The 24,971-nt window shown below is 44.4% G+C and overlaps 1 protein-coding gene across 1 annotated transcript; it reads left to right on the top strand.

Moving 5' to 3' along the window:
* Positions 1–1,608: 1,608 nt before the first annotated feature.
* On the top strand, positions 1,609–23,049 carry LOC124553468 (speckle-type POZ protein-like). Its single transcript, XM_047127326.1, has 3 exons — positions 1,609–1,630; positions 15,703–16,287; positions 22,881–23,049. Exons 2-3 carry the CDS (start codon positions 15,722–15,724, stop codon positions 23,047–23,049), a joined length of 735 nt encoding a protein of 244 aa, XP_046983282.1. The 5' UTR covers positions 1,609–1,630; positions 15,703–15,721.
* The last annotated feature ends 1,922 nt before the right edge of the window (positions 23,050–24,971 follow it).

Genomic DNA, 24,971 nt, shown 5'->3' with positions numbered 1-24,971 from the left:
AGACGTGATCTGTTTGATCTAAATCCTGCTCGATATTCTGCTACTTTGGGTTGTAATTGCTGTTTTGTTCTGTTCAAGAGACAGAGGAACGACACTTGCTTGCAGGGAGTGGCCATTGACCCTCAAGATAAGCAGATGGAATTTATTACGCATAAATAGCCATAATGACTGACTACTGGATGATTGTAGGATTGCAGTACAACCAGTGGAAGCAATTACATCCATAAAATATCTACATGTGTGTGTACAGAGCGATCTGAAACTAATGGCAGGTAAAAGCCATACAAGGTAATTGGAAGGACTGTCTGGAAGTGTAGTCCACCCACAAAGGAGGCAGCCCACAAAACACCCGTTCGACCAATACTTGACTATTGCTCGTCAGTCTGGCATCCGGAGCAGATAGGATTGATAGAGGAATTAACGGAGATCCAAAGAAGAGCAGCGCGTTCCGTTACGCAAGCATCACGGAGACGCTCAGGCAGGTGTGCTGGCAGACGCTGCAAGAGACGCACTCCACAGCACTGTGTGGTTTACTGTCGAAGTCCCTAGAATGTACAAACAGTCATCTCGCAAAAGACTGTGAAGGCAGAATTGGAGAGAGTCGAACACGCATGGAGGCCTACTCACAGCCATTGCTCCCTTGAAGCATTCCCGAGTGGAACGGGAAGAGGGGAATGGTTAGTGATTGACAATGTATCGTCCACCAGGTACCATAAGGTTGCTGTGAGGCTGGGACGCCACCACCTGGCAGCCACTGCGGCGGCCTCTGGCTGGAGGCACGTGCTGCACCTGCCGCCTGAGCTGGGTTCAGCTTGCTGGCCAGCCACAGTAGAGCGACTGCTGACGGCAGAGGTGGCAGCTCCGTGTACTGAATGTGGCGCCCTGTACACCCCAAATCACCTACAAACTTTAATCGTGTATCCTCGTTATTACGCAGTAGATCCACAAGAAGTGTCCTTAATCGCTGTTCTTCCAGCTGTAGAAATTCCATCAGCAGGCAGTGTTAAAATATTCAATCTTATGTAAAAAAAACTATAATATATTTGAGGAGTCCGTTTCGTGGCATGATACTCACTGGAATCAGACAGAACTTACTCACAATCATTTGTGATACAACTGTGGCCATTCTACATCTAGTCTCCGGCCGGAATGGCTGAGCGGTTCTAGACGCTACAGTCAGGAACTGCGCGACTCCTCCGGTCGCAGGTTCGAATCCTGCCTCGGGCATGGATGTGTGTGATGTCCTTAGGTCGGTCAGGTTTAAGTAGTTCTAAGTTCTAGTGGACTGATGACCTCAGAAGTTAAGTCCCATAGTGGTCAGAACCATTTGAACCATTTTCTACATCGAGTGCCGAACGGTTCTGTTTGACGTCGTTCAAACTGAAACCGAAACAAAATTTTCAATCTCGAGCGTGTCGAGTTTAATCCAGTTATCGAGTGTATTGCGACATATCACAACCCGTGGGAATGGAACGTGCCTCTGGGATCCGAAGGGCGGATTGCGCAAGCGTGCTCCCGCGGCAGATAAGCCGGCCGGCGTGACGTCACGCGGCAGGTGTATAAGAGCGGCTGCCGCCGGCTGCGCTGCCTCGCCTCGCTCCGCGTCGCTCTGCTCCGCCCCGCCTGCAGGGTGAGTAGCGCCGCTGCTGCCGCCTGCCAGCCGGCCGCGCGTCTGCAGAAATGTCCAAATGTGTGTCAAATCTTACAGGACTTAACGGCTAAGGTCGTCAGTCCATAAGCTTACACTCTACTTCACCTAAATTATCCTAAGGACAAACACACACACCCACGCTCGAGGGAGAATTCGAACATCCGCCGGGACCAGCCGCACAGTCCACGACTGCAGCGTCTCAGACCGCTCGGCTAATCCCGCGCGGCGGTGCGCCTGCCGGTGTGCGGACGTTTGCCACGGCGGACATTTGCCTCGATTTTACCTGCTCCGAAGGTTTTGGTCTCTTGTCTCCCCCTCCTCCTCCTCCCCATCGCCTACTGACCCTTTCCGCTGGTTTACTTACCACAGAACCAGAATCTGTTGGTAATTTCCGCCACATTTCTAGAGAGAGTTTCGTTGTGCAAACTATTAAATGCATCTCGCATTGAAATGGACACCAAATTTCGAGCCTCAGCAAAACTTCGCGAATCTGGGTGATTTTGCGTTCGTTTAAATTATGCTTGCCTTTTTCGGTGCTCCTGGAGCAGCATTCTGTCGTGTTTTGTGTACCATGTGGGATCAATTCCGTCTCTTATTAATTTATTTGGTATGAATCTCTCGACTGCTGTTGATACTATTTTTTCCAACTTCAGCCATATATGGTCTTCACTTACATAGTTTGGAAGGATTGGAGACTGTCTCTAAGAAGTCAACCGAATGTTTAGTTGCTTTTATAAATAGATATATCTCGCGTTTAGTTTTGGTGAATTTCTTTGTTACGGAATTGAGCCTCGCTACGACAGTGTGTTCACTAATTCCTGTATCCGTCGTGATGCTCGGGATTATTTGTGGCTAAGAGTTCAAGTGTGTTTTCGTAACCATTTACAATTTGAATGGCCTCGTGAACTAATTGTTCAAAATAATTTTAAAAAAGCATTTAGAACAATTACGGAAGTTGTTTTATATCTACAATGTGGTCTGGAAATGTATTTTTGTCAACATACGGAAGGTAGATTGAAGTCACTGCCAACTATAATTGTATGAGTAGCGTACCTGTTTGTGGTGAGACTCAAGTTTTCTTTGAACTCTTCAGCAACTGTTTCATCTGAGACCGGCGGTCAGTAAAAGGAGCCAGTTATTCATTTATTCCGATTGTCGAATATAACCTCTGTCCATACTAAGTCACAGGAACTACCTGCTTCAATGTCGCTTGTGAGCTGGAACACACATTACATTATTTTTCCTTAAGTTGTGCTTCTTGTTTCTGTTCTAGTGGAGATCATTACCATTACAGCTTTTCCCTCGAAAACCTAGGATGCTTCTCTGTGACCCTGTAAATACCAGAGCTAAAGAATGTAGAACAACAATGTACGTTACAAGCATAGCGTTCTGTATTACTTCATTTCCTTCAAAAATGGTTCAAATGGCTCTGAGCACTATGGGACTTAACATCTGAGGTCATCAGTCCCCTAGAACTTAGAACTACTTAAACCTAACCAACCTGAGGACATCACACACATCCATGCCCGAGGCAGGATTCGAACCTGCGATCGTAGCGGTCTCGCGGTTCCAGACTGACGCACCTAGAACCGCTCGGCCACACCGGCCGGCTCATTTCCTTATTTCTAACATTTTAAAAATGTACGTCGGCTTTATATGACATGCCAATCATAGATGTTCTCATCTCGATTTAGTGAACGTATTTTCAGTCATGTTTTGAACATTGTCCCGCTACACTTTATTAACTAATGTTTCACCGCAAGGGATATCGCGTTTTAGAGAGTAAATTAATATGGAGTATGTCGTTCTTCTTTTCCCACATTCACATACCCATTTCTTCTTTACTTATTGTCTTTTGGGCGTGCAGTTGTAATAATTAAAGTAGGCACAAATGCAGTGATCAAAAAGAAATGATTAGCATAAATTCGCATTCGCTTTACATCGTTCCTTTCTTGTTGCTCCCCTGCCGATGGACTGTTTCTATCGCGATCAGTAAGCGTGAAAGGAAGCTACCGTACGGGCGAGGGATCTATATTTATACTTGGCAGAAGTAATTACATACTGACACTATCCTCGGTATTGCTTTCGTTTCCCAAAAGTTAAGTTATAAATATTCCGATTTCGTAAAAGAAGCTCTGTATTTGGCCAAGATGTCGAAGAAGAAGGTCCCTTACGGCCTGGTTGTATCGAGTAAGATGTGGAGACGGCGGTTTGAAAGCGGACAGAAGAAGTGCGAGGAAGGGCGTCCCTTACCTGAGGGTTCGCTACCTGGCGAAGGGGCGAGTGTGGCAAATGTCCGGCGTGGCAAATGTCCGGCATTCGCGCCAGCCAGCGCCACGCTGGAGCCCTCTACACGGGAGAGTAGGGCCAACATGCCGGCCGCCGCCGTTTTGGGCCTACTGCGCAATGGCAGCCCTGTGGACGGAACTGTAAAGTTCGCCTGAATACGACAGTGCGTTAAGTGAACAAATAACTGTCGTTATTAATCGTTACATCCTTGATAACTCGGCGTCTGCTGTGAAATTTACTGAAAATTTGGTACTCTGTCACTGAGAAGGGAACCTCCCCATCGCACCCCCCTCAGATTTAGTTATAAGTTGGCACAGTGGATAGGCCTTGAAAAACTGAACACACATCAATCGAGAAAACAGGAAGATGTTTGTGCAACTATGAAAAAACAAGCAAAATATACAAACTGAGTAGTCCATGCGCAAGGTAGGCAACATCAAGGATAATGCGATCTCAGGAGCGCAGTGGTCCCGTGGTTAGCGTGAGCAACTGCGGAACGAGAGGTCCTTGGTTCAAGTCTTCCCTCGAGTGAAAACTTTAATTTTTTATTTTCAGACAATTATCAGAGTTCAGGCACTCACACATAATCAACTTCGCTCTCCAAAATTCCAGGACATGTTCAGTTTTGCTTGGACATATGCAGGATTTGACGGTCTACACACGGAAAAATTTGAAAACGTTAAAAACATATGTTTTGACAGAGCACAGAGAAAACTGTGCGACTGTGAAAGTGTTGCATTCATTTGTTGCAGTTTATGTGACACACTCTCATGTTTTCATCACTTTTTTGGAAGTGATTATCACATCCACATGAAAACCTAAATCGGGCAAGGTAGAAGAATCTTTCTACCCATTCGCAAAGTGTGCAAGTTAGGTGGGTCGACAACATATTGCTATCATGTGACGCACATGCCGTCACCAGTGTCGTATAGAATAAATAAGACGTGTTTTCCTGTGGAGGAATCGGTTGACCTATGACCTAGCGATCAAATGTTTTCGGTTCCCATTGGAGAGGCACGTCCTTTCGTCTACTAATCGGACGGTTTTGCGGTGCGGTCGCAAAACACAGACACTAAACTTATTACAGTGAACAGAGACGTCAATGAACGAACGGACAGATCATAACTTTGCGAAAATAAAGAAAGTAAACTTTTCACTCGAGGGAAGACATGAACTAAGAACCTCTCGTTCCGCAGTTTGTCACGCTAACCACACGACCACGGCGCTCCTGGGCTCAGACTATCCTTGCTGTTGCCTACCTTGCCCATGCACTACTCACTTTGTATATTTTGCTTATTTTTTTCATAGTTCCACACAACTTCTACCTGTTTTCTCGATTGATCTGTGTTCAGTTTTTCAAGGCCTATCCACTGTGCCAACTTATAACTAAATCTGAGGGGGGTGCGATGGGGAGGTTCCCCTGTGAGATATAGACGCTTATAAATATAGCTAGCAGTAATTTTTTTCTCACGCTGAGCTTTGTGAAAAGTATTACATGCTTCAACGATAGAGTCCAGTCAAGGTACTTACAGTACATATTAAATTACAAATGCATACTTCGATTTGCATATTTCCTTTTTTAATGCTTGTTTGTTACAAATGATGGTAGTTATTTGTAATTAAAAATAAAAAATACACAAAATTACAAATTACCGGTGCATCAATTTAGCTAAAACATGTGAAAGACAATAAATTGCTTCTTCTTCAAATACCTTTGCCGCATTTCTCATACCAATACTGCACTTTGCTGTGGCTTCCTTCAGTACTTGGCAGTTATATTTCCTCCGAAGAACGTAAATTCGAGTCTTCAGAAATTCATCTACAACTCTGTCCACGACACTGTGAGAGGAAGGAATATTCTCAACGAGTTCCTCGAATGACTTCTGTGCAACTGCCTCCAGTGCTTGGTGAGATAATTTAGATTCCAGGAACAGTTTTTCATCCACACGAAAGACTTTATCTGTCATCTCAATAATGCGAAATATTTCTTGGGAAATGCATTCCAAGCTGTCTTGAGTTGTGTAATTTTTTAGTTCAGTGAGTCTTCGTACTGCTTCACACTCAGACTTCTCCTTTGGTGAAAGTGAATCTCGGCACGCTTCGCAAAGCAAATACTTCTTCTGCACTTGCTTTGTTGTTCTGCCTGCTAAATAATGTAGAGACTGTGCTTCCTCAGGTGGCATTTCTCCAACATCGCTTACGTCTGAATTCGCACTTGCAAGCAAGCCTGCATCGTCTGTGCCTTCTGCTTCGTCGTACGTCCGTCTGTGTTCCAAGTAGTCGACAAAAAATTCACCATCTTCTGTCTGATAACTTCCATGGCGACTGGGACGAAAATACTGTGACACAGCAATAAGCCGCAGTATCATCTTGAAACTGAGACAATCTGGAACAGGATTACTGGCTCGAACCATACTGAAGAGGTTGTCCAGAGCATCCTGTGACAGCCTGCACAACACACTGGAAACGTTTTTCGTTCAGAAGATAATCCTGGACATTAATAGCTGTGCATGTTGCTAGAATAACTCCAGATTGTACAGGTTTCCAGATACCCCTGTTTCAAATTTTCAAACAGCGAGATGACACTCTTAAGGAACTGTACGACATCATTGTGTATGTCCTCAACGGTTCTACTCATGGCAGTTTTCCTGTTCCTTGAGGTCATTAATTTAAACCAACGGAAAATTGTGGCTATGAAAAACGCGGTTAATGTGGCAGAATCTTTAAGTACATGTTCCTCTATTGCATAATGTAACGATGCTGCAACGCTGTGATTTAAAAGTGCGTAAGCAGGACCAACCTTAATTTTATCATAATGCCGTGGCCTTATGACTATCTTTTAAATCCCTAACAATATTTAATTACTTTTCCTTGTCAAACTCGTACAGTTTCTTGATAGGGTCAATCGAGACCACCGGTCCCGTCAAATTATTGTCTGCAATTGCTTGCCGTGGTAGGATAATGTGGTCGGAATTAGTTAGGTGTTCCTCACATTCTTCAAGATATGAGCTACGTCAGGCATGAAGTACAGATTCCGCTCTGGAGTAAATGGTGTGTTGGCAGAAATTCTTTGTTTCATTATGACGGCCAGCAATAATACCACATTCACCCCACACTGCCTGATTTTGTCCACCCACACCTGATACAATAACTTCTACCATCAGACCAATCGCTTCACACTTCACAATTAATTGCCACAGGAAAGACTTTAGTTCTTTATCTGAAATTGAGTTCCCGGTGAAATGGTAACCAATTATTTGTTTCCATTGGGTACTTAGACTACCAAGCATAAATACCAAGACGTGACAAGCATGTTTTTCATACGAACCATTAGCTGCTGGAAGTGTTGGATAGCCAATTACGAATTTCGATGAAACGACGTAATTTAGGCCTGGCGTGAGACTCATCTCATCCATCATTATTGCAACATGTCTTTCAAAAGGATTCGTGGTGTCTACCTTCACTTTAAGAGCGGATACGAAATCCTCCAAAATACCTGGGCTGAATGCCAGAGACTCAAGTTTCCTTTGTAGAGTTCGTTCGCTTGGTAATGGTTGTCCCAGTTCTCTTACCGCATTATATCCAACGCATCCACAAGCTAATCGAATTATGAAAGCCTTCTTAATAGCTTCCGGTGGTGACTTTGTCCCTCGCATAGTTTTTTTCTGCAGTGCCGAGATATGATCGTCGTTTAAAAAAAGTTTCACAGATGCCGCCATTGTATCAATTTTACCATTCGCACTGTGTAGTTGCTTCTGCAATAAGTGGATTTTCCTTTTCAATCTTTCAAGTTCCGTTTCAGTGTCATTCTCAGGAGGTAATCCGACGTCAGAACTGTGAACATCCGGCAAAACGTCTTGAGGAAGTGCGCAAACTTGCTCATTGCCTGAAAAGAAAAAAATGTTTTGTCGAACGACAACGCGAGAAATTTAAGTTTCATAAAAAGTTAGTAGTGAATAAGATAGATAAGTCTGTCTTTAGTTACATATATTTAAACAGTACCTGGCTCTCTCTGTCTAGTGTAAGTGCACTCAGGTTCCCTTTGCACACCCCTGTCCTTTGGTGCCTTTCGTCCCTTAATTTGAGGACGATGGCTAAATATAGTGGGTACCGCATTAGGTTTCAGTTTTTAACACCATCCTTACGATTTGCTTCAAACTGATCAGGTGTGAAGTGAAGCTAATAATGACAATCCAAATTACACTGTTAAATAAAGTTCAAAAGTAATACCTGTAAAGAAGTAAAGATGGCACTATGAATAACTAACAAAATAAACCTTTTCAAATTTCATATACATGAAGTACATCCGTATTTGAAGATTTGATTTTCAGGTTCTGTCTCTTATTCAATGGTGATCGTAGGCATTATTGTAAAAATGATGTGGATGTAGCTTTATTAATACTATCAATAACTTTTTTAATGCATTTAGAGCTATTTCTACATAACTATTACAACAAAAATGTATAAAGTGAAAAAAATTTTTGGTTTTTAGGTGGAACTGAACCCAGGAACCACACATCATAAATCAAATGCTATACCGACTTTTTTTTAACTAAATCTCTTTTTTCTTTTGTTCGTCTTCGTTCGGTGCATCTGTTCGGGGCGGACGTCCTAAAACACCCGTTTATGTTCACCGTTGACCCATCAACTCAGTTTTTTCTTGTTACAGAGGGGAGCTAACCCTCTGACCGAACACACTGAGTTACCATGCCGGCGGCTGAGGTATACTTGCACTCTTCCATTGTGCTTTGTAATATGTGATTCACATAATTATCTGCTGCTAAGATAAGTTTCCTTATCTCACACAATTTAGCTGTTTCGTATGGAAATGTATCTTTTCTTCCAATACGGCGTAGCCACAGTTCGCGTCTTTTCGCATTGTTTTCGCGCCCTGTGGAATGTGGAAAAGCTTGCTACCTCGGACTGGTTTCGTATAAGAATTTACAGCACAGGATTGCGGCGTTTTCACTATAGAACAGTGGAAAATGCCACGTTAAGATCTTAATTTGATACACAAAGAGTATATATATTTCCAACACCTGCAAATACTAAAATATCGGCTAGTTAATTCAGATTTGCCACTTACGCTCACATATTGCTTAGGCTCAAAATGGCTGCCTCCCTCCGCTCGCCTCATCCGACCAATAGCAGCCGCCATTTGTCGGCAATCCGCACATAAAAGGTTGGTGGCGCTCTATCGCATACCCAAGGTGGCTTCCACCGACTCCCCCTCCCTGATGATGCCTTCCTCCCCTCCATCTACCCCTCCTACCAACTTTGAAAATTCCCATCCTCCCCCCACCCCCGCACGCCGGGGTGGCCGAGCGGTTCTAGGCGCTTCAGTCTGGAACCCCGATACTGTTACGGTCGCAGGTTCGAATCCTCCGTCGGGCATGGATGTGTGTGATGTCCTTAGGTTAATTAGGTTTAAGTAGTTCAAAGTTCTAGGGGACTGATGGCCTCAGGTGTTAAGTCCCAAAGTGCTCAGAGCCCACTCCCCCCCCCCCCCCCCCCGTGCTTTTTCCCCAAGGGCACACTCTCTCCCTTCCTCCCTCCCTCCCTCCTCTCCCCCGGGCCTCCCCTACCTCCCTACCTTGTTTCCTCCCCCTCCCATCTCCTCTGCCACTGGCATCTACACCCTCCCCTCTCCCTCCTCCCCCGCCTTTTCCCCTTTTTGGCAGCTCCCCAGACCCGTTCACGTATAGAGAACTTTCGCGGGCCGGAGATCGATGCCAGTGTTTCATCGTTTGTGCTCCATACTTCGCGTGTGTCATCTCTGTCTTCTCTGTGCGTGTCCACGTTTCTGAACATTTTTATTTTGAACACTGTGGCCGTGTACGGCTCCGTGTGTTTTAATTTTGTATGTCTACTTTTTTATATCCACCATGTCTGTTCTGCAATTGTCTCCTTTTGTATCATTAGTCATATGTGTGGCCGAAGAGCGGCGTAGTATGCCGCTGCTAGCCTACCTGTATCAGGTGTCAAAATAACAATAAAGGAAAAAAAACACTCTCATACAGGGCTCTACCCCACGCTCACGAGGGCGGCTCGCCTGCCCGTCGACACCGACTCGCTCCACATGTGTAGTCTCTGCCGGACTCGGCCGCAAGTGAAAGTGACGTAAATGGGGGCTGCAGAACGTCAAGCGTTTAGCAGACGTTAGGTTTTATGGCGCGGGTCGGACGAGGAGTGAGTCATTTATGTCAGCAAAATTCCCAGCCGGCGGTTGGCGCACTAGAAAGAGATCAGAGCGATAATCCGAAGGTCCTGGTGTCGAGTCTCTACTTGCAGTGTTTTTAGTTTTGTTGATTTTGTATGTCACTTACACTGCAAATAGACCGCGATAATACTCCAGACATTGTATTTATTAATACCTTAATAAGACGCATGAAAACGAATGGGAAAGTAAAATTTGAGATTGCGAATATTAGTGCTAGCCAAAAGGTAATGCCTCAGAATTTTTTTATCTGAAAACTCTTAAGGCGCTTTAAGTAAATCACAACTTTATTAACATTCTACATATCTATATGCATGTCTACGTATCTATTAGTCAACCAGGCCACCCTTGTGATGAACACATTTCTCCCAACAAGAGACCAGTTTCTCGATGCCGTCACTGCAGAATGTTAGAGTCTGTTGACGAACCCACAGCCTCACCTCTCCACGCACTGCCTCACCACTGCCAGAGTCCACACCTCGTGGTCTAGTGGCTAGCGTTGCTGCCTCTGGATCACGGGGACCCGGGCTCGATTCCCGACCGGGTTGGGAATTTCCTCTGCCTGGGGACATCGTGTTCGTGTTGTCCTCGTCACTTCATAATCAACATCATTCGTGATAGCGGCTGAGTACAGGAATTGGACTGTGTGAAATATTGGGACTTTGCACGGGCGCTGATGACCCAACCTCAACACCAGACACCACTATCAGAGCAAAGATCTTGACGCCGTTTCTTTAAATTTCGCCAACAGCTGAAAATCGGATGGCGCCAAGTCGGGACTGTACGGAGTGAACTCGTGGCATGGCTCGTGTGAGGTCTGGCGTCGCCACTCTGAAGGAGAGCTCGCTCCGCGTGTGGGCAGACTCTCCTGCAGTCAGACACTGAACCACAGCACACCGCCTCTCAGGCACTAACATAGCTAGGCTGCACTGCGCCGTGTCACACGCTGCAAGTCAGAGCCCTCTAGCGCCAGAGGCCTGTAACGTTCAGTGATTATAAAGAATCCGCCTCGATTGCAAACAGAAACCGGATTCTACACTCCTGGAAATGGAAAAAAGAACACATTGACACCGGTGTGTCAGACCCACCATACTTGCTCCGGACACTGCGAGAGGGCTGTACAAGCAATGATCACACGCACGGCACAGCGGACACACCAGGAACCGCGGTGTTGGCCGTCGAATGGCGCTAGCTGCGCAGCATTTCTGCACCGCCGCCGTCAGTGTCAGCCAGTTTGCCGTGGCATACGGAGCTCCATCGCAGTCTTTAACACTGGTAGCATGCCGCGACAGCGTGGACGTGAACCGTATGTGCAGTTGATGGACTTTGAGCGAAGGCGTATAGTGGGCATGCGGGAGGCCGGGTGGACGTACCGCCGAATTGCTCAACACGTGGGGCGTGAGGTCTCCACAGTACATCATTGTTGTCGCCAGTGGTCGGCGGAAGGTGCACGTGCCCGTCGACCTGGGACCGGACCGCAGCGACGCACGTATGCACGCCAAGACCGTAGGATCCTACGCAGTGCCGTAGGGGACCGCACCGCCACTTCCCAGCAAATTAGGGACACTGTTGCTCCTGGGGTATCGGCAGGACCATTCGCAACCGTCTCCATGAAGCTGTGCTACGGTCCCGCACACCGTTAGGCCGTCTTCCGCTCACGCCCCAACGTCGTGCAGCCCGCCTCCAGTGGTGTCGCGACAGGCGTGAATGGAGGGACGAATGGAGACGTGTCGTCTTCAGCGATGAGAGTCGCTTCTGCCTTGGTGCCAATGATGGTCGTATGCGTGTTTGGCGCCGTGCAGGTGAGCGCCACAATCAGGACTGCATACGACCGAGGCACACAGGGCCAATACCCGGCATCATGGTGTGGGGAGCGATCTCCTACACTGGCCGTACACCACTGGTGATCGTCGAGGGGACACTGAATAGTGCACGGTACACCCAAACTGTCATCGAACCCATCGTTCTACCATTCCTAGACCGGCAAGGGAACTTGCTGTTCCAACAGGACAATGCACGTCCGCATGTATCCCGTGCCACCCAACGTGCTCTAGAAGGTGTAAGTCAACTACCCTGGCCAGCAAGATCTCCGGATCTGTCCCCCATTGAGCATGTTTGGGACTGGATGAAGCGTCGTCTCACGCGGTCTGCACGTCCAGCACGAACGCTGGTCCAACTGAGGCGCCAGGTGGAAATGGCATGGCTAGCCGTTCCACAGGACTACATCCAGCATCTCTACGATCGTCTCCATGGGAGAATAGCAGCCTGCATTGCTGCGAAAGGTGGATATACACTGTACTAGTGCCGACATTGTGCATGCTCTGTTGCCTGTGTCTATGTGCCTGTGGTTCTGTCAGTGTGATCATGTGATGTATATGACCCCAGGAATGTGTCAATAAAGTTTGCCCTTCCTGGGACAATGAATTCACGGTGTTCTTATTTCAATTTCCAGGAGTGTATTTGCCTTCGAGGTGCATTCTTTATAATCATTAAATCGTTCACGATTGCTGACGTGCTGCAGTGTTAAAAGTTCTCAAGTTGTAACATTCCTCAGCGAGGCGGGAAAGTCGACCGAGCAACATCTTTGTCGTGTCATACCTCAGCTGATGTTGAGAACAGATGAAAAAATTCGGAGGTCTTGCTTTTCAGCACATTCTCATAAATTTCCTGGAATTGATTGTAAGGCATGCGCGAGAAATTTGTATATAAAATTACATACCTTTATCGTTTTACAGTTGACGATTTATACGGGCTGGGGTGATATTAATCAGTGATAGTCTCAGCGTCTTACATATGCTGCAAACACAGAACTTTTTCAATTGCATAATTGTTTTAAGGATTCCCGAGAAAAACATGCTTGATTTAGATACTGTGCCTTACACACATTGTCGAAATAAGTCTGGACTGTAGAATGACTCACACTGTAGAACAGTCGAAAAGTGACACCAAATCGATAAGACAGCTCACAATCACTCTGTCAGTTTACCCAATTGCAAACATTCCAGTGTTCCAGATACATATGTGGGTTGTCTTGGTGTAATCACAGTCCTAGATCGAAGTCCTGAAAAAAAAAAAGAAAATGTCAGACATAAACAAACCCCTCAGGTAGCATGACTTTGGCTCTGTGAAGGAAGTCACACGAGATGGACAGCAAAGTTATAAACTGGTGCAATGCCTGCTAGTCATCTCTCAGAACTACTTTCGTTTGTGTATTATGTCTATGCGACACAATTATCTTAATTGGAAATTAGTGCAACATGGCATTAAACGCCAAGGTCCCATGCTAATAGAGCTAATGGTACCTCCAGTAAACTAAACCACATATTCTAACGTCCAGTCGATGAACTGGGTCCTGCGTTACAGCAGTGGAGTTCCTGAACAGGCATAGCCCGTCACTTCAAACTGTGAGATACTGAGACAGAAAATTATCATCGGTTGCAAGTTTGCAAGTTCCTTATGAGTGTCTTGAAGAACATGTGATCTGACACTGAGACAGAAACAGTTTCCTATGTTTATAATTTTTTTGCTGTTATGGTAATTACCCACATGGAGAACAAGGAGTAAAATTTTGCAAGATGAAAGCAGCGTCCATTTAATGTATGTGTGTGTGTGTATGTGTGTGTAATGTGCAGTCCAGAGATTGTTTGACAGTCGATCTCCAGTCTCCATGTCTCTCTCATTCCAACCGCTGTGTTCCTCTGGTCCTTTCCCCATGGGCAGATTCGCCAGTTATGGTTTCTAGGAGCCCTTTATGTCTCAACAGGTAAGAGAACTAACATTCCTCCTGAGATTCTGTTTTGTCTGCAGCTATAGGAGGTGGTTACCAGGTCGACGTTTTAAACCAAAGGCACAAAGACATGCGGTTGCGTGGGTAAAATTCACACACTTTTCTTTCCAGTGATCGTGTAGTCAAGTTGGCAGAACTACCGACATAAGGTATTTATCACCATCCCCTGTCAAGTTGACATTTGTTCATCTACCTGAACAAATCTGCAGATTGACAGCCGCATAGCTTCTTGTACCCTGATGATGTGGTGCCTCTGTGACGCTTTGACGGCAGTCTTCCTGTATTGGTCGCACCTCCTCTGTCTAGTTTTCCGTGTCCGTCGACGTTTAAACAGTAGCGGATGAACACTTTCGGCTGTGTTAAGGGCGTGGCCGCTTCTGGCGGCCCCTGCGTGTGTACGTGGCGGCTGCTGTTCTCCAGTCTGGAGGTACTCGGCTGTCACTGGAGCAGTGTGATGGCAGCGTGGTGTGTGTGTGTGTGCGTGTGTGCGTGTGTGCGGTCCATGTAACCGCCACCAGCCCCGCACTTTTTTATAAATCCAGACTGAGTTTCTTAAAATGTGGCTTGACCTTTTTGAGGAAATAAAGTTACTATTTCCGCTGGACAACTACCTTAAATGTTCAGTACTTTCTCTCTTTTTAAGTCATTCTTCTTTCTGTGGATGAAAATTCAAATGTCTCTTTCAAGATTCGTGGACGGTTTCCCTCGTTCACTTGTTCAGCACATAAGAGTATACAGCCAACCTTTCACATTCATTGCTCCCACACCGAGAAGATGAGCAGGAACATTGTCAGTACATGGCTCATGTTGATTCTCGACTTCTACAGAACTATTCTGAATTGCTGTTTTAAAATGGATTCTTCAGCGACTGTTACTAATGAAACAACGTGAATCCAATAAGCAGATAGTGATATCCCATTTTATTCAAAGGTCCAGTCTCGGCATCTAATGCACACAGTCTACACAGTCAGTGTAAGGACGAACTGAGAAATTCTTCAGCGAAAATTAGACCTCGTTGTCCAGAAACTGTATCATCGAGTGGTTATCTACTATTATCAGTACCATCTGCAATGCGGAGGTTCAGTGACTTCTGCTACAAAATAATAGTATACGTGTTAGTTGAAGGGAAAGTATATGCGCTGCAGCTGGCTCTGACATATCGTGCTGCGTGTGGTCGTCGGATGTTGTCCTGTTGGACTATTTGAGAAGTGTTGAGAATGAGTTGCAGGCTGAGTAGGCCTGCTTCCCATAGGCAATGTTTCCCAGAAGCACCCTCCAGGTTGTAGTAGACCTGTGTGAAACAACTCGTACAAGGCTACATGCACAATTGTTGGTTCAATGACGAATAATATAGATTCCAGCCATAAAATAATGTTGTTTCCTTGAAGGAAAGAAGTGAACAGAATATCTCGTTGAATAAAGTACTGCTATAGTTCTGTACAACCTTCTTAGTATTTTGGTAGATGTCCACTTCGAACAATTGCCAGTTCAAATAAAATGTCGCTGTAGAAAAAATTATGGAAATGAAGCCTCCCCCCTTCTGGAGCTTGTCGCGCAAATAAAATGTGCTGAAAGAAAACCGTAACTATTTAAAAAGGTATTATTAAAGATATGCAGGTATTCACCAATGGCATCAGTCTAACACAGCAAAGATGTGACGATACTGCCACTGGCTGGTGATGGACCACTTTTTATGAACCGTCACTCGAGAAGTATCAGTAGTCACCTGTAAGCTGAAAGGGCTGCCCGGTGATGCAGTGTTTCAGAATCGTCCGCAATGGAAGTGGTTAAGGACATCACGGAGACGGCAGCCGTGGACCTGGGGGACCTCCTGGACGCCGGGGACGACGCCGTGGTGATACTCGAGGCAGGCGACACGCGACTGTTGGCGCACAGGGCCGTCCTGGCGGACAGGAGCCCTGTGTTCGCCGCCATGTTCGGCCACGACACCCTCGAGGCCAGCAGCGGCGCGGTGAGCATCCCGGACGTGGGGGGCCCGGTGCTGAGGCAGCTGGTCTCCTACCTGTACACCCTGCGGGCCCCCCAGCTGCCCGGCATGGCCCCCCAGCTGCTGGCAGCAGCGGATAAGTACGGGGTGTCGCGGCTGAAGGCAGAGTGCGAGCGGCAGGTGGCCGCTCAGCTGACCGTTGAGACGGCGGCGGCCGCAGCCGTCCTCGCAGTCCGCCACTCCTGCAGTGACCTCAGGCGAACCGCCATCGAATTTATTAAGGCACGTACCCACGAGGTGATGGCCACTCAGGGGTGGACAGATGCGATGCTTCATCAACCAAAAGACTTGGTCAAAGTGAGCCGGTTGCTGTACGATCCACCACCACAAAGCAGGTAAGGGCGAGACAACCCACTCATTCGTGTCTCTCAGTTCTGGATGTGTGTGTGTGTGTGTGTGTGTGTGTGTGTGTGTGTGTGTGTGTGTGTGTGTGTGCATTTGCATGACTATAATTTTTGCTGCTGAATTTCCTTAGATGTGTCACTGCTGTAAGATACACCATCATAGACCGTCATTTCCTGCTAGCTCACGATGCTATCATTGTCCTCTTCTATCAGGTTAGCTGAATCCCTAAGCTGAGTCCACTTCATTAACAGGTATGTTTTCTAGCAAAAAGCATCAAACAACCAATTTGTACACATTTATCTGTCAAACTACACGTGTAGGAAAAGTGGTTCTTTAGGTTTTGGGATCAAGTGTCAGGAGAATAGGATACATTCACTGTGTGAGCGCAGCATGACGCATTCCGCTGTGCACACAAAGCTGTACTGCCCAACCCGGCCTCAAACACAGTGATGTGCGTAGTTTGCAGCCGGCAGCCCTTAGGGTCGCTGTAAGGCTGTTCGCATAGAGCAGCGTTTAAAGTTGTTCAGTGCCTCTGTGGCTGATCACAATGAGACACCTCTGAACAGAGTCACGCTGCATGAAGACGACGACCGAGTACGTCACTTCTGGCCGACACCTCGAGCAAGGAAGCGTACTGCACAACGGTTCGAGGAGGGCGGCAACATGTTTACAGTTTTCGACAGCTGATGACATGTGGAACTTTCTTTGTGTAGTGAAGCAGACCATGAGAGTAATCGCTGTTCACACCTCACTACTACAGCTTCGTTCTCTGTCACTTTCATTCTTCATGCAAGCCATATGCCAGTAACCTCCCCAACATAATTCTTTGTTCTCTCCAAATCCAGGCAGTACATGGAAGATTTTGAATTTCTCTAAAGGAACATTATATGACAGAATAATGGTTCACTGTCAGGTCTTGTATGGAAGATGATCAGAAAACCTGTTGAAGTAAGCATTGGTGCTCCAGTGTATGGCTGCTCACACCTCTCTCACCCTGGGACCACCTCACAGGAACACAAAACCAGTCCTCATGGTGGTTCCAGTTCGTTCCATAAAATTGAGACTTTCCACCTCATTTCCTTATTCGCTCTATTCAGCCGCTACATGAAGCTCACACAGTACTTGGATACATTCCCTTCTGTGCCATGCTTTACTGAGTCTTTGATGAACCGGTACCCCACACCTCTCTGCCTGTTTCAGTTGCTCTATGGATTTCTATAGCCACCCAGTGAACACCACAGACTTGCATTCCACTGTGGCACTACCTATGAAATTATCTACCCCATCTATTACTGTTGCTATTCCACCTCTCATAGTCTGAACATGAAACAGTTTCTGAGACCAACATTCCCTTTTTTCTGCACCATCTTACAGTTACATATGTCCATACAAGTCTAGTAGCCATTAACACTGATAAACCGTCATTTATTTTTCAGCTAGATTCTAATACTTAGGTAATATTTTGTGTGGTATTTGACACACTGGTAACCTTGTGTTTGAGATGACGCTACTTGCATTCCCTCAACCAACTGCAATGAACTTATAGCCTGTATTGTAAACCATTCAGTGTGTTTATCTTTTGTTCAATAGACATCAACATGAAAATTCATGTTTGAAACATCGATCATGTTACAGTCATTAGTTACGTTCTTGAAAAAAAAAAATTAATACATCGCACCTAAATACATTTTCCTACATTACTCCAAACTCCTTTTTCACACTATGGGAAATGACACAAGGTCTTAAGTTTGAGAAAGTTTTTGTTAACAGTAATCTTTTTACTGACAGTAATCCTTGTGTACATTTTACAAATTCTCTTGATGATTTATATTACATCCTTGTAATTCCTGATCTTCACCTAGTTCACCGCCGCATACTGAACACACTATGGGCGTCAGTTGCAGACAGAGATATGCTGTTCCTTTCTGGGTCTACCACGGTCTTTTACTGTATGATTCCCCTCTTCTCCCCCCACTGCCCCTCAAAAATGATACTTACTCTCACACTCAGATTTTATACATCACAGATGCCTAGGATTTTAATAAGAATTAAAATAAGATGTATAAAAGTGTTGCATATAAGCAGAATAATTTTTTACTTCAATAATACAGTCCTTTTGCAGTTTTTGGGGAGGATGTCTCATTACCTCATGTTTATCCTCCTCCCCTTGTACTCATTCGAAACACGCTGTCGACCTTTTCATTATATGTACCTCCCAAAACCCAGTCTTTAACACATGCTTTGATGATCGAAGTATCCTGTTAATTAAATTAAGATATCCTTCACAACCAGAAGAGTGCCGTGCCTGTCCAGTTGGTTTGTTGCACCACTAGCGATATATGCTCGTGCCTGAACTAGAAGTTACGCGAGGAAAAGTTCTGTGCTGACTGGGATTCTAAACCCGTACATACTGTCACTGCCAATGACGACACATGAAGAGACGTTCACTGTCAAATAGTTTTTCACCAGTAATTAGAAGTTGAATTTATAAACCTCAAATGATGTGTTAAAAACTTCTGTGCCTCATTGAGAGTCGAAACCGGCACGAATCGTTATTGTTGACAATGAATGTAGAAATGTAAAAAATTATTATTGCCTTTCATCGATGATTTGCAGCCCAAATGCAACGACTTGAAGTCACCTGATGAAAATTTTTGCACCCACCCACTATTTAAAACCACACCTGCTCCTTTCATGGAAACGCTGAAGAATTTGTATTGCTGGGGAAACAACAAAAGGACGGAACTGTATAGTCCAGAAAGGGTCGAAAACAGCGGAAAGGGATACCCGAGTTGAACTGCCTGCTCATCACCAACACTCTCCAACATCTCAAGCTGAAATACGTACGCTGTGACGTTACATGGCGATTGGTCCAGTAGTGGCATGCGTACTTTCGACTTGATTTTGTAATCGCTGAAATGAAATCACATAACAGTCAGCTACACTATTGACATTATGGAATGATGCAGAAATTTCTGCAGGAAGTGTTGGCCCCTAGCTGAGCAGCTGTGATTTTGTACGAGTCTATGGTTACACTAATACTGGATCATACAAAATAAACAAACTCGGCGACTGGTATCAATCACATTTCCAGAAACTTCTCCGGATAGTGTTGTCGCATTTATTGCTGCAGTAGTGTGTCATTGTGTCAAGACCAGTTAATTATTTCGTACTGCTTAATTTCTTGCGCTAGAGGTTTATATTTTTACTAAAAGAAGAGATGAATTTGGTTTAGGAGGATGTCATTCATGTTGTTTGTTGTGGTCTTCAGTCCTGAGACTGGCTTGATGCAGCTCTCCATGCTACTCTATCCTATGCAAGCTTCTTCATCTGCCAGTACCTACTGCAGCCTACATCCTTCTGAATCTGCTTAGTGTATTCACCTCTTGGTCTCCCTCTACGATTTTTACCCTCCACGCTGCTCTCCAATACTAAATTGGTGATCCCTCGATGTCTCAGAACATCTCCCACCAACCGATCCCTTCTTCTGGTCAAGTTGTGGCACAAGCTCCTCTTCTCCCCAGTTCTATTCAATACCTCCTCATTAGTTACGTGATCTACCCATCTAATCTTCAGCATTCTTCTGTAGCACCACATTTCGAAGGCTTCTATTATCTTCTTGTCTAAACTATTTATCGTCCACGTTTTACTTCCATACATCGCTACACTCCATACAAATACTTTCAGAAATGACTTCCTGACACTTAAATCTATACTCGATGTTAACAAATTTCTCTTCTTCAGAAACGCTTTCCTTGCCATTGCCAGTCCACATTTTATATCCTTTCTATTTCGACCATCATCAGTTATTTTGCTCCCCAAATAGCAAAACTCCTTTACTACTTTAAGTGTCTCATTTCCTAATCTAATTCCCTCAGCATCACCCGACTTAATTCGACTACACTCCATTATCCTCGTTTTGCTTTTGTTGATGTTCATCTTATACCCTCCTTTCAAGACACTGTCCATTCCGTTCAACTGCTCTTCCAAGTCCTTTGCTGTCATTCATAGGCAGTCATTCATAGTCATTATTGTGTTCAGACACTTGGCCCATTTTTATTCTGGAAGCATCGTTCTTTCACTGCAATTTCAAAAGTAATTTATTTTTTACCATGAGGTGGTATTAAGCTACAAAGCAGCTTTGTTTATCCAATACAATAGTTTTTTGAGGAAGTCATTCGTTATTATTCTGTTATTATTCACACCATTGATCTTGGCAAAGACGAGGCATGTCGTCAATAAATGCAGCACAGGGGATCCCCCTGGATAAATTCTGTGTGGAAAAATTTACCAAGGGCTGTAGGGGAGTGGAAGGAGGCCTAAAAAACATATCACACAACTGTGCAAGGGAAGTGCATACCTTTTCCTAGTGTTGCATTCAACATTGATGCATATAGCCTGAAAGGGCTCAATTAACTGAAACAAGTAGGTTCATGTATAAGGTCGTAGAGATTTTGCTTGATGTGTTGTAATACAGGCTGCTATAAGTACATTTATCAGTCGTCATTCCTTATTTGAAGTTATAAACTGCTTTTTCCAGTGATGTGTTGAATGTTGTACATTTGAAGGTTACAAGGATGATTGTTTCAACATTCAAAAACGGTGCATTAAATATTTTGTGAGTGTATGTGGTTTTTGCAGTGATGTATTGAATGTTGTACATTTGAAGGTTACAAGGATGATTATTTCAACATTCAAAAACGGTCCATTAAACATTTTGTGAGTGTATGTGGTAAGTGCAGCGAAGAATTCACATCAGGAAACAGTTTCCTCATTTCGAATAGTATTCCTCTGATGTGACAGTTTACCAGTACGGTCCAATCGATTACTGGCAAATGTAATGAAATACGACCGTTTTACCTTCGTCCAATACTTGAATTCAATAGGAAATGTTGAGGGAGAAAAAAAGGATTAACTTAGGGTCAAACGTGCCATCGACTGCAAGACCATTAGAGTCAAAGCAGAATCTACAGCTCCCAAATGCGGGGAAGGAAATCTACAGTTCCCTTTCAAAGGAAAGGTCTCAGCATTTGCGTTCATCGATTTAAGGAAATAAAGCAGAACGCAAATCAGGATGGTCAGGTGGACATTTCAACCACTGGGCTTTAACTTCATAAAAGGGAATTTTGTGGCCCTGAGAAAAAATGTACAATCAAAGGTTAATCTGTGTCCTCAGAATGTAATAGCACGCATCTGGTGTGACGAAAGTGTTCTGTAGTAAGAAATCCTTCCAAGCAGTATGCCCATAGTAATTAGCATCTTTCGTAATCGTGGCTGGCTGCAAAGATTTTCATCGAGTCATTTCAATTGCTAGTACGTGCACATCAAACCAAAAGACAGAAGTAATTGTGATTTTATCGTCTGCGTATGTCTTGTCATCAAAGACGGTTGGTGTTGGTTTCGACTTGATCACTTACCAAAGTTTTCAAGGCATCATTTCAGGTTAAAACATGTCACTCCTAGCACCTGTCGGAACAGAATTCGACAATCAACGTCTCCTTGTTTGCAGTAAGCAACGATGCTGCGAGCAGGCTTACATTCCCGCCCCTCACGGAACTTTTCGTCGCGTTATTTCCAGTTCAGACATGTACACATGTCGCTACAGGTCAACTGAGCAGATGTTTAACGTGTGTTTGTGGCTAGAAAACAATGATACGTACTTGATTCAAATCCCAGTAAAGGAACAAAATTATTTGCCTCACCGTTTCAGGTTGTCATCTCGCTAACAACGAAAAATTTGGATATATAACGAGTTATTGTGCCTAGTTAACAATCGTATTAAGTGCTGGGTTCAAATTGACATCCAACCCAAAACTTAGTGAAACTTCGAGATTTCAGCGTTTAGATACGTGCACGCTTGCTTACCTGTGACTGAAACGATATCTAAGACCTTTGGTATTTAGTTAAGAGAGACAACGGTTGTTCGATTTGAGTCCTGGATGTCAGTGTGAACAAACGTTTTCGTCACGTAATTTCAAGTTGAAAGTTAGTTTCTAAAATGTCATTTATTGCAGTAAACTTGAGTTTACAGGTGCTAAAGACTGTCATCTAATAATAACACTTTTTCTGGTATTGACACTATTGAGATATTAGTCTGATTGTGGACTGACAGCCTTACAGATCAGTTTTCTCAAGTGGTCTCGTGCAGTAACCATTTTGAACAGTGAAACGCCCATACCAGAAAAGAGAGTGGAGGGACGGCAAGACAGTAACACTAAGTGGGTGCATACAAATCAGGTGGAGTGGAATTCAGGCCGTTTGGATAATTTGGAGGGTGATAGTACATGAACTGACCTGTCCAGTAATTCTGTATGTACCTTAATCCTGCACTTGATTTTGAACTACCTGTTGTATGGTGTTGTCATCAACTGCTGTAGGGAGCTCAGGCGTGCATCTGAATGTCATTAACTCAACGGCAATTCATCTGTATTAACTGGACCGCTGTCGCAGCATTCGGCACCTGTCGTCTGCCAGTTGCCAGTGTGTGCATGGTCCCTCAGCAGGGCTGGCTGTAGTGAGCCACCCCCACATCCTCACATGGATACGCCAGCCAGCTCACACTCTGCTCTCTCTGTATGTGCAGCACACCAGCCGTCACCGCCACTACCGCCACTGCCACCACCACCACCACCGCCACCATCGCCACCACCGCCACCACCACCACTGCCAACGCACCCCGCCAGACACCTGCTGCAGCTGCACTTCCCACATCTCCTCCACCTGGAGAAGCCACTGTCTCTCGCATGCGGTGAGTTCCCTCACTACACACACACGCACACACACATTAGCACTACATTGTACAGAAGGTAGAAAAACAGAGAAAGGAAATGTAAAGGATCAGTCTACATTCAGTGAGGGTCAGCAAAATGAAATGAAAAGAAAATCATAACATATGGTCATCTGAATAATGGGGCAGTATCCACAGAATGAGGAAGTTGTATTATGAGAGAAAGGTCAATAAAAATGGTTTGGTAGGGAAAGCAGTGATCTGTTGTGAACATTTCAGTGATATATTCCCATCAGAACCAGTAAACCAATCCAACAACAACTCTGGCATGTAAGGCGACTTCACATACAGAAAATCCAGTCACAGAGAGGGATTATGAGAGCACATGATGCGTAACACTATATTTAAAGAGACATAAACATCTAAAAATCATGGTGTATTGGAATGCAGTAGCAGGGGATGAGTAAAGACAGATTTATTTATGAGACAATTTAGGGTCGTTGGTAGAAACAAAAGAGAAGAAAGCATCCTAGACCCCTGAATTAAACTTGTGCAAGTAACAAGAATTACTCCGTTCAAGAATCAAAACAAAAGCAGTAGTTGGCAGAGGTGGTCTCTTAAGTTTAAGCTCCTCAGGGTTTGGACCAACATGATTGTACCACTTTATTTTGCTATAACAGGTAGTCAAAGTAACAACAGACATGCAAAGCAGAAACTCTGCCAACTGTAGATCACATTTCTGTCTGTAAACACACTTAGAGGGCTGAGATCCCATCATTTACTTCTGGGAAGAGGGGGTGCAGGGTCGGACTCTTCACCACAGAGCAGCATTTGCATCCAAAGTCTCCAGTTATTTGTTGGATGTAGTACAATCTTTGTCTTTGTCTACAGTTTTTACTCTCTGCTGCTTCCACCACTACCATGGCAATTATTCCCTGATGTCTTCAGATATATCCCACTTTCCACAGTTCCTTTCTTATCAATTCACCTAATTCTCAACATCTTTTTATTGCATCCCAATTTGAATGCTCCAAGTCACTTCTCTTCCTGTATCTCCCATAATCCATTATTCATTTTCATACAATACTGTGCTCCAAATGTACATTTTCAGAAATTCCATCACAAAATTGAGGCCTATCTTTGGCAACAGTAGCCTTGTTTTGCCTGGAATGATCTGTTTTCCTCTGTTACATTACTTCGTATAACAATCTCGCTCTGTCCCTCAGTGTAAATTGGCTTCCCAGGTAGCAGAATCACTTCAATTCATTTACTTTGTGCTTCCTAACTTTGACATTAAGTTTGACACTAATGTTATTTCAGTTACTCCCCAATACTTCCGTCTTTCTTTAATTTAAACCATAATTCTGTGCTCATCCAACTGTTCATTGTATTCAACCACTCAGGTACTTCTTTCTCACTTTCAGTGAACATGGTAATAACACCAGTGAATGTTATTAATGAAATGCCTTCACCCTCAATTTTAATTAAATTTCTGGAAGTTTATTAAATTACACGAACGATTCCTTGATGTTCAAACTGAACCCTTGGCGATACTAATTGGGTCCCTGTTTTGCACCTTTTTAATGACAGTATTCCTTGCTTCAGCTTTTGCTGTTCCATGTTGATTATTGTACATATAGTAATCTATATAATCTGCTTGTATTCTATATCTCACTCGTATTTTTTGAGATTTCACACATGTCGCATTACTTTACTTTGTCAATCTTTTTAAAGGTGGCCTAATGCAATGAAGGCTGCGTGACTTTCTTTAAACTTTGCTTCCCTTTTGAAGTGTAAGATTAGATCTATCTCTCTGGTGATTTTACCTTTGTTACATCCAAACTTACTTTCTTGTACATATTAATCGTGTCAGCAATTAGGATTCATAAGCTAATTAGCTGATTGTGCGAAATCGTTCGCATTTAGTGGTCCTTACACGCATGTGGA

This window comes from Schistocerca americana, chromosome 11, assembly GCF_021461395.2.
Source record: "Schistocerca americana isolate TAMUIC-IGC-003095 chromosome 11, iqSchAmer2.1, whole genome shotgun sequence".
In the NCBI taxonomy this organism is placed as follows: domain Eukaryota; kingdom Metazoa; phylum Arthropoda; class Insecta; order Orthoptera; family Acrididae; genus Schistocerca; species Schistocerca americana.
Note: the sequence above shows the minus strand (reverse complement) of the source record. Positions and strands in the feature narration are given on the sequence as shown.